We start from the raw sequence: 10,584 nt of genomic DNA, 5'->3' as shown, positions 1-10,584 counted from the left end.
TGTTGTCCTTCATTGTTTACTATCATCTGCATGTAAATCACTAACATAACAGATGATTTGTTGGAGAATTTTGTTGCCTCTTGATGAAAGTAGCTATTTGATAGTTGATGCCAGTACCTCAACTTGATTGGGTGACATTGATTGCCTACATCATATGTTTTGATTGGATATGTAAGGCTTCAGGTGACTATAAATATAAAAACATTTGAGCTTAATTTTTTTTTTTCTCTATATATCTTTATGTAGTAACTTTCTTTGAGTCCTTGTCTGTATATATTGATTTATTTTTCGATCTGGATTGTTAATCTGCTTGTTTTTCCTGCTATAGCCAAGTTTCATTTTCTGTAAAATTAATGTTATTTTTTTCATGGATGGTGTTCAATATTTGTGTAATATGTGTAGACTTCTCTGGGGGGGATAAAAAGCTTCTTTTTGTTATTGACAACTGAATTGGATACTGATCTGTGCAGCCACCCATGGCTCTCAAACAATGAGTAGGACACACCTGTACCTGAATTAGTGTGAACTCAAATGTATTTGATCTCAAGGCTTGTTTAGTCTTTACCGAAGGGGGGTCCTCAGTATGCTCAAATTCACATTTTTTTGGTGTTTGCATTCTACCTGAAAAGCCTGTGGTGTTGCAAAAGGTAAAAGATGAGTGAAGATAAAGAATTACAGATTTTCAGGATCAGGAGGATAAAATATTAAGCCTTAGATGAGGGACTTCAGCCCACTCCACTTGTATGGGACTTGACTGCACTGTACAATATTTTGTGTCTTGTAATCAGTAGTTCTGTTGTCTCGTGTGTCTCTGACGCCGTGTGTGTGTGTGTGTGTGTGTGTGTGCGTATGTGAGTGTGTGAGAGAGAGAGAGAGAGAGAGAGAGAGAGAGAGAGAGATTGCTCCTGCTTCAGACCACATGGAGCTAGTGTCTCAAACCAAACCTCCAGTGCCTTTTAACAGTGTTTCATTTCAGTATAGGGAGAGCAACATTTCTGAGCACATCAATTTGTCATGGTAATGAAGGCTGGTTAGTTGGTTATCAAAATCCAACTATTAGTTTATTACACTCAAGAGACACTTAGATCCCCTGTGTAAGTCTCAGTTTACTATGCTGGGGCTGGTTGGAGTGGAGCTTAAAGTGTGTATGTGTGTGTGTGTGCATGTTTGTTCATTGTATGTGAATGATGCAGTATATTTTGTTAGCTTGTCAATGCAATTTCTTCTATCAGAATCCTGCTTATAGCTCACAATTAAACATGGGACTGCAATTTTCAGCCAAGTATACACTGGTTTATCAAGTGAATATTTTATTGCTACGCCTGATGGATGACAATAAAGATTTATTTTTAAACAGTCATGTCTACTGCTTTGTGTAATTTGGGCAACATCATGATAACGCATCAGATGAATCAGTTTCTCTTACAGCATAAGTGATAAGTTTATAATCAGACACCTCAAACCTTATCTGTTGATTTTCTGATATGCAAATATGGATTTTTTTTTTTTCTATTTAGCACAACTGGGAGGACAGAGGGACAGTGAGAGAAGTGGGAAGTGTGAATATCTTGCCACACAGCGCTAGAAAGGATTTGCTAACAGATTTAACATGTCATCTGCCAAGTAACCATCCGGAAATAACCTATAACATTATGTAACCGGTGTAAGCATGTAGGCGCTGAGGCAGTTGATTGTCGTCAGTGAAACGTGATACTACCACAGCAACTAGTATGTGAAGGTTGACGTGAAGTAAACGTGGTAAATTAATACAAAAAAACGGAAGGTATGAGGAGATTCAGATAAATGTTAGTGCCATCGACATCACGTTTTTACGTAGTTGCCCCCGACGTCAATCCTGTTACGTAACAGTCTGCCATGCTCCAGTTATCGCGATATTTCGCTAATGGAAGTGTCAGAGTGTCAACAACGGCCAGGCAGCAGCAGCATAGTCCGGAGCAGGGAGGGGGGAGCGAAGAGGCTGTTTTCTCAAACGTCGGGTGAGTTTAATCACATTCCGGCTCATCTCACGTTTAATATGATATTTTGCGAAATATGTGCAATTGATGTTAAGAGATTTCATCAGATCTTAGCTTAGTTTATGGGCGCAGCTTTTTTAGCATTAGCGTGCTAACGTTTAGCTACTAACTTGGCGGACCTGGGAACTCACAAGGTAAGCTAAACGAAGGAAGCTTTGATTAGCAGTTAGCATTAGCGTAGCTTCAGTGTTATGGCTGGGAGCTACACTAACATTTTTGTTGTTACAGCGAGGCGTATCCAGCCGTTCGTTATCTGTAATTAGTTTCGATGATGTTAGCTTCCACGCTCGTTATAATGACACGACTGTCAGGTTTCGGAAATCAGAGGTTTTGGTGTGCTTAGCGTTAAGGTTATGCTATCTTAAGGCCCATCTCTTACTAAGTCAGAGCTAACCAAAGAATTGGCACTTTCAAGTTAACCTGTCCTCAGCCCGTGTATTGACCCACCTAGCTAGTAACATAGGCGAACGACCTCGACAGCGATAGTCAGCTAACACCAACAACGTGATGACAATGTAGGGGAGGCTGCATGGTAGCTTGTTTTGACTCTGCTGCCTCATCGCTCTCATTTCCCGTTAGTCCCCGATTATCCTCGACCGAGTCCGAAGCTCGGGCTCTAAAACAGGCCGACAGTCTTCGGCCTGTTTGTCTCCTAACCTTTTTTTTTTTAACTTGTCACTTGGGTTTGTGTCACCCTGTTTTCTACGCTCTTGGAGACAGGTGAGCACCAGCAGTTAATGGCGCTATTTAGATTGTAGTTCTCAACAGGTGCATGGTGTTCATGTGCAGACTGATGCTGCATGTTGACGAGGTTTAAACATAAGCTAATACCTAAACATCTAGACATGCCTAGATGATAGATGGTGACATTTGAGTGTTTTCTGGTCAGCCAGTTGCTTCTGGGTTATAGTTCTCCATGACCTGAGGCCAGTATGGATCAACAAAAAAAGGACACATTATCGAGACATTCAGTAGCATTCAGCTGTTACCAGTAAAATATTGTATCATAGTAACTCGAGCATCTGCTGTTCGATTGCCTCCACATGCATGAATGAATAAAGCCGATAACAAGCTGCTCTGTTTTTGCTCTCTTCTGCAGAACATTTGCCTGAGATGGGGGATGATCGACCTTTTGTATGCACTGCCCCTGGATGTGGGCAGGTAGGATTTCTCAGTGCATTAATTTATATCTGCACAGCACTCTCTTTCACGCTCTTTTCATTTGACACCCCTGATCATCCAGCTCCAGAAATTTGAAACAAATCCTTATGCCATATCTCATTATGACATTAGCTCACTGCAATTTAGCACACAGCTAACTTTACAGTTAAGATGCTGTGCCAAATGCCAAAATAGTAGACAGAGATCGAGCACAATTAAAACTGATGGTTTTTATGATGCCATGCCACACCGTGGACCATCTGCACAGAAAGCAGGTGTCATTATTCATCTCACATCATCTATAATTAAATGCCTTTGGTAAACTCTTTGTCATTTATCAGCAATACAGTTGACACACTGATGCTGCACTTGTACATTTTTCGTATCTCGTGTTATCTTTTGCAGAGATTCACAAATGAAGACCACCTGTCAGTCCACAAACACAAGCATGAAATGACATTAAAATTTGGTCCTGCCAGAACAGACTCTGTTATCATTGCAGGTAATGAGATTACCTTCTTCATTAGTATGTGTTTAATCAGCTGAATTGAGGAGTAATGAAGCTATCAATGCTGTGAAGACCTGTATTGATGTACTACTGTGATGTTATAACATCTGTATGCTTTTTTTTTCTTGCAGACCAGACCCCCACACCCACACGTTTCCTGAAGAATTGTGAGGAGGTCGGGCTATTCAATGAGCTAGCTAGCTCCTTTGAACAGGAGTTTTGCAAAGCACACGAAGACGATCAGAGGACAAAACACCCGGTGGGGAAAAGGATTAATTACATGTAGAATGAATGGAATATTGTTTATTCTCACACAGTTTTATTATTTTAGATGATCTGAAAAGGCTATATTTATCTTCTCCTTTCTCTTCTAAGGTTGCACATTTACAAACACCGTCTGAAGCAAAAGATGAGGCTGAGGGTCCTTTACAAGTTGATTCTTCCTCTCCCGGAAGTCCAGATTCCTCCTCCAGCATGTCAGATGACAGCAAAGACTCGAGGGTGAGAGGCAAGGTACAACACATTACCACAAATCGTGGTTTTGTGTCATCAGCATTGTAGTTTACACATTTACTCTTGATTAAGACTTATGCCACTTGTACGTCAGTAAGTGTTTCCCAGTTCATGCGTACATAGTACAACTATAAATGGAGAATAAATTGTATTGTCCATTCGTCAACAGGAGATTCTCACAAAGCCTGTGGCAAGCTCAGCCCCCACTCCAACCATTGTGCGCCCAGGTTCTCTTCCCCTTCACCTGAGTAATGACCCACTACACCCAACTCTGCCATCTCCAACATCTGTCATCACGCAAGCTCCACCTTCCAACAGACAGCTCGGGTAAGTGTCTTCCTGTTGTTTCCGCGTCTTTATGTTCGTTGGCCCGGGGCAGTATTTGCAAAACATCTTAAAGCTAAAGTAGTGCCTGGAAAATGTACCAAAAGAAGAAATGTCAGCCTTGGGGATAAACTCATCTCACCAACTAGCACGCTAGTAACCCAGCAGCACAACGTTGGAGCAGATGTTCTATATTAGCCTGGTGGAGAAATTTAGCTCTGATAAATTGGAAAGACCTCAGTGTTCTTTTGGCAATGTTTACTGTGTCACTCAGCGACTCAGGCTGCTCATACCCTAAAGCCACCTGAACATTTTGTGTGCTTAGACATAAAAGTACTACAATATGTGTACTTGCAGAATTTGGCCATTGGCTGTTTTAAAGTAGAAATAGATTTTATTTTATTTTTTTAATCTTTTCCACTATTGTTTTTCTGATGTTAGCATTGAAATAGAGAGATATGAAATACATTTTTTAAGTTCTAATCTTGTGTCTCTGTGTTAATTGTTCTTTTATCTCTCAGTATGAGTCAAGCATATGTTTAAAAAAAGCATTTTTGAGAAGGTGGCTGGTCAGCAATATTTCAGAAAGAGTGCGGCTGAGGTCTCATTTGTCTATTTCTCCTTTTTTTTTTTTATCATCCTCAGCCTCCATCCACACCTGCCTACTTTGGGTTGTTAGATCAGGAAGCAAACAGTCCTCTACAGCTCTGCATTTCTACAGAGATGCCAACTTTTGAGAGATCAAATGAAATCCCTCTTGAAATAATACCTCGCCTACATATTCTGTTGCTCTAAGTACTGTTTCATTGAGACTTGAGAGGCTAGGGACAATTAGCACCTGCAGAGAGTATCTGTTGGCAAAAATACTTTGTCAAACTGGTTTTCAGTCTTTTTTTTGTCACTGGCACAGAATGAAGGAGCAGCCATTTATGATTATCTGATTTTTGTCAACAGCTCCCCAACAAGCTCTTATCCCCTGATGAGGCACCTCCCCAATGGGCAGACGGTCCCTCTTCTGCCCAGTCCTGTGCAGATGACCTCAGTTATATCAGTAAGTCCTTTTCAAAATTTTGTTAATGGTACTGAATGTTTATCCTTCAAAGGACAAAAAATTATTTTATTTTTCGTTCACTATAGCCCATCTGTTTCTCTCTCTCTTCCTGGGTATTTGTTTTAATGTGCAGCTTGCGAGGCCAGTGAACTCGGTGCCTAACATCCCTGGGATTCCAGGACCCCCAATTGGTGGGGTCAGCAGTGGATCATCCTCCCCGTCTGGGTATAGTCTGCACTCTGAGACTAAGATGGTGAGATGATCAGACATATTGGCATCATTTTGTAGACTGCAGGCTCTGTGGTCATCTATATAAACTTTTATACTTTATACTTTGGTTTCTATGTGTGTCTTTGTAGCGGCTGAAGGCAGCTCTATCTCACCATGGCCCAGGAGCACAAGATGGGGCCGGTGGGGGGGTGGGATCCAACCCTACTGTCCCCCAGCGGCAGGAGCAGAGCCAACAACCCAGTCAAAACTCTGATGCACCCTCACCTGCACAACCCCAGGTAATACACATGCACTATAGGCTCATATAGTGATTCCAGCAAGGATCAGACACATAGATGTCTACAGCATAGCGAAACCTTTTATTGACATGAATCTGTACAATGACAATGATACTGGCTTCCATTTACCACCTCAGGCAGGACAGGACCATGTAGTATATGTGGTGCTTTAGATCTTTTAAATCTTATCCTCTGTTGGATGAGTTTTTACTTTTTTGCTCTACATGCTACATCATCATTTATAATACGGTTTTCATCCAGAGTTTTTTTACATTATTTTAGTGAACACATGGATTCACATAATATTTGATCATTTTTGCTACTACGTTTTGGACTGCACCATTTTGGAAGTGGTTGCACCAATGATTATTTTCTATACAGGGTTTCAGCAGGCCTTAAAATTGCTTAAATATGATCTAGGTCTCAAAACTGATTATGGAATTAACTGTTTTATGAAGTTGCATTAACTTCAGCCTTACTTTTAAGTATTTATGGTATGTATGGTTATACATACATGGTTTATGGTTAAGTATTTTAAGTCTGCTGTAAGAAAAGTCTAAAATGAAACCAATAACCACCCGTGTAAAGAGTGCAACCCTGTCAGAATATATTGGAGGACACCCAGTTAGTGTGTGGTGTGTGGGCTAACATGGCCATCTCCTCTCATCAGGAAAGAGCTACTTCTACAAGTAATGACTTCTAATTGTTTCTGTTAACATACCTGCTATCCAATAGATCCAAGAAATGCTTTTGCTTTTTTTTTTTGCATTTCCTTCATATCTTTAGCACTCACTGTGTTGTTAAAACTACATACAGCACCAGTGCAACCTTCTGTGCCAGAATGGTTAATGTTTGTGCTTTTAGAGGAAAAGAAAAGTTCATATCGTCCTCTTTGTGACAAGATATTTCATGTGATTTAACATGCGCAAAACTCAAAGGATTCACTGCCTCCTCGTTCCCCAGGTGTCCCCTGCTCAGCCAACAGGAGGCCGCAGGCGGCGAGCTACTGAGATGGACCCTGACGAGAGGAGGCAGCGTTTTCTGGAGCGAAACCGCGCGGCCGCCTCGCGCTGCAGGCAAAAACGAAAGCTGTGGGTTAACTCTTTGGAGAAGAAGGCAGATGATCTCGCCAGCATGAATGTCTCCCTGACGGTGAGTCCTCCTTCTCCCTCTCGCTTCAGGGTTGCATCTGTAACTTAAACATTCCCACACATTGGTGTCATTGATAATTTTGGGGCATGCTGGGAATGATTTGTGTGCTTTATGGTTTGCGTTGCCATCAGAACGAAGTAACCCTACTGCGGAATGAGGTGGCACAGCTGAAGCAGCTCCTACTGGCCCACAAAGACTGCCCGGTCACTGTTATGCAGAAGAAAGCAGCTTTCTTAGGTAATTCAAGGTCATAAAGTGACCACCAAGCTCCCTGCAGTGTATTTTTACATCCATCCGTCATCTCATCCATCTAATGTATTCTTTTTACTCGCTCACCTCTCTAAGGGTGAATGTTTCTGTCTCTGTCTCTAGCTGCAGGAGGAGAGGAAACCTCCAGGGATACTCCCACTGAACCCATCGGCTCCCCGGCGGCAGTCATCCAGCAGGGGCCGTCCCCCCCCGCCTCGGCCTCCAGTCCAGGGGCCACCATCAACGGGCTGAGCGTCCGTGCTGCAGAGGCGGTGGCTATGTCGGTCCTGGCCGGCATGGGCTCGGGCCAGCCGGGAGGGATTGTCATGACGACGCAGTCACAGCCAGCCCCAAGATGATGTGCTGACGCAGGTAGCCAATATGAACTCGAGTGGCATATGGAGGCCGGACTGGTGCAAAGTGTTTGAAAAGAGGGACCCGCCCTCAGCCCCCACCCCAGACTGAGATACTCTGCTCCCCTCACAGCCAATGATAATCACACAAAGACACGGCACAGTGCCTCCGTCAACCCTCCGGTCCCAGCAGGCTCCCTGTTCAGAGAAGCTTCGTCACACTCTGTATGTAAATATGAATAACACGTCGGACACTCACTCTGCAGGGTTTTGGGGTCGTTTCTCGTTCATTTATGACAAAAGATTGGGATGAAAAGTATGAATGAAAATGTCGAAATCGTCATTTTATTTTCATTTCACTTAAAAATGCAGCTTCAGTCCAACTTTTTCCCACGCTCCGGCTGTGATCAGGTTGGACGCTCTCCAGGCTCACAGTTTCACTTTATTTTTTAATTGTGAGTAAAGATTTTTATGCCTGATTCTGGTCATTGGCGTCACGTTTTGCTGAAGCAGTGAAAGTGCGGTGAGAGATTGGCTTGCGTAAAGCAGCCTGGAAAGTGTTTGTAATGCTCTGTTTTTTTTTTTTGTTGTTGTTGTTTACTTTTCAACCTGTCCTTTAGTTTTCTGCTTGTTTCTTTTGAGTTAATTGTTCTTAAATACACATGACGGTTTAGTCAGCCGAGCGCATAACAAACCAAATTGTAGGTGTGTACACAATTTACCCTGTGAGTGTGTGCCTGACTCTTTTTTTTTTTTTACCATCCTCTTAAAGCCATTTGGAATGGATGTCATTACATTAGTCTATATGTATCAAACCCTATTGACTGCATGGATTTCTCAGTGCTGAAGATACCACTGTTTGTTTGTGCTTCGTTATACTATCACTGTTTATTGATCTGCTTTTCTTGTTTTATAACATGAAATTATTGATGCAAAAATTGTCCTCGTCATGTAAAGAATCCCTCCTCAGTCCTAAAGTAACACACTTGAAATGGTTAGCTTTAGAAGGTCTTTTAAGTGATAATCAAACAATAGATTTTAAATCATTTACCCTGGCATTTCAGTTGAGGAAAGAGTAGTGCAATATATTTTTCTATTGAATATCAATGTTCTTGCATTTAGCTGACGTGTGTAGCCCAGCCGCTGAGAAGGTTTTGGTCTATTTCAGTTGAAAGCTAAAGTTTTGAGGTGACCAGAGAAAATGTGAAGATGAATATTCTTGAATGAATGAGATTTGGTGATTGGTGCACATCAGTAGAGAGTCACAGATGTCCTAGTCTCGGGTGCTTTCCAACGTTTGAAAAGCCGTCACGTATCATGAAGTAGACTTAATACTTGTGCAAGGTGCTTCTTTTGAAATTTAAGTTTTGAAATGCAGATTGTTTTATACCGCATTGTACTTCAAAGACTATCATGTTGTTTTCCCCCCTTGTCACTCTTTTTTTTTTTTTTTGTACATGTATAACATGTCATTGTTTTTAAGATGTTTTGTTTTTCTCTGTGGGCATGTTAGGCTTTTTTCCACCATGTGATAGTATGTCCCTTTATTTTGTTGAACAGGATAAATGTCTTTTATGTGTTTAACAGAGGTTGAACCAGATGGAAAAAAAATGTTTCTGCGAGTTTGTCAAATACTCAGGCTTCAAGACGGGAAAAATTACTTGTGTATAGTCTCAACTAATAAGTTGTCTCGGGCAAAAAATGAAATAAATTAATGGATAAAAATCTCGTCAGCGTGTTTCCACCCATCCCCACTTTGTGTCTCTGATGTATCACCATTACATTCAGTCACAGAGCGAAGTGTCTGTTTTTTAAAGAGGTAAATGTCCGGTGATCTTGGAAAAAGCCAGAAGGATACTTAACAACCCTCCCTGCTGTTCTGATTGTATTTACAAAATCATTCAAATATTTTCACCTTAATCAATAGATCACATGACGACTTGCATGTGGAAATGGTTGGAACCCACAGAGAATTATCAAGTTCCCCTCAGTGCTGCGTTTTACATCTTTCAGCTCATCATTTTGATCAGGCATCGCTTCGCTTTTTTGGCCACAGCAAAAATATTCAGTCTGTCGCACAACCTGTTTCAACAAAACATGACCACATTATTTTATACACAACAATGTAGCTCAGCACAGATATAGACAAGCTGCATGTCACCATATATTTTTAGGTAGAAGAATGAATAATCAGTTATATCCAGGTCATATCAGTTAACAAAAACGAAAATAATTACATCACAGAATGAGGGAATAAAACAAAAAAAATAAAAGTAGCATTAATTTTGGTGACAGACGTCTTTACACAAATATTTTTGGAACATTCATCAAAATATGTTCTTAGACAATAGGTTGTTGCACAAGTAGAACTGGAATAATAAAGAAACAATACAAAGATATTAGACAGGTTCTACACATTCACCCCAAATTATCCAATTACTGTTCACGGCCTTAAATCTTTGAGTCAACTGGTCGAAAACATGTCGGTGAGGCTTCAGCCAGTTTATTATAATGATTTCATGGCCCATCAACACAAGAGCAAACACCATGGAAGATACACTGCAGGGAGTCAACTGAAGTTGTTCAAATGGTGAATGTAGCTTCATCCTTGACTCAAGAAGTGACAGCTACTAAACATCCTGGTGCAGTCATGTGACTCAGTGTCTCACTTGTGTTCCCAGGACTTCACTTCCAAAATGTTGGTCTGCCTGATTAACACCTGTGACAC

General features: G+C 41.3%; 1 protein-coding gene across 3 annotated transcripts; it reads left to right on the top strand.

Moving 5' to 3' along the window:
- Positions 1 to 1,927: 1,927 nt before the first annotated feature.
- Positions 1,928 to 9,575, top strand: atf7b (activating transcription factor 7b). 3 transcript variants are annotated; one of them, XM_070848353.1, is made up of 12 exons: positions 1,928 to 1,997; positions 3,136 to 3,197; positions 3,603 to 3,699; positions 3,837 to 3,964; positions 4,081 to 4,206; positions 4,388 to 4,545; positions 5,497 to 5,593; positions 5,727 to 5,846; positions 5,953 to 6,102; positions 7,066 to 7,254; positions 7,386 to 7,491; positions 7,627 to 9,575. In XM_070848353.1, the coding sequence occupies exons 2-12, from the start codon at positions 3,150 to 3,152 to the stop codon at positions 7,860 to 7,862; spliced, it is 1,455 nt and encodes a 484-aa protein (XP_070704454.1). In that variant the 5' UTR covers positions 1,928 to 1,997; positions 3,136 to 3,149; the 3' UTR covers positions 7,863 to 9,575. The 3 variants fall into 3 exon arrangements, with proteins under 3 accessions (XP_070704454.1, XP_070704445.1, XP_070704462.1); XM_070848344.1 differs by having other exon boundaries at positions 4,081 to 4,218; XM_070848361.1 differs by having other exon boundaries at positions 4,081 to 4,218; positions 7,600 to 7,712.
- The last annotated feature ends 1,009 nt before the right edge of the window (positions 9,576 to 10,584 follow it).

Source organism: Pempheris klunzingeri, chromosome 2 (assembly GCF_042242105.1).
Source record: "Pempheris klunzingeri isolate RE-2024b chromosome 2, fPemKlu1.hap1, whole genome shotgun sequence".
Taxonomy (NCBI): Eukaryota; Metazoa; Chordata; class Actinopteri; order Acropomatiformes; family Pempheridae; genus Pempheris; species Pempheris klunzingeri.
This window is presented reverse-complemented; position numbering and strand designations above follow the sequence as displayed.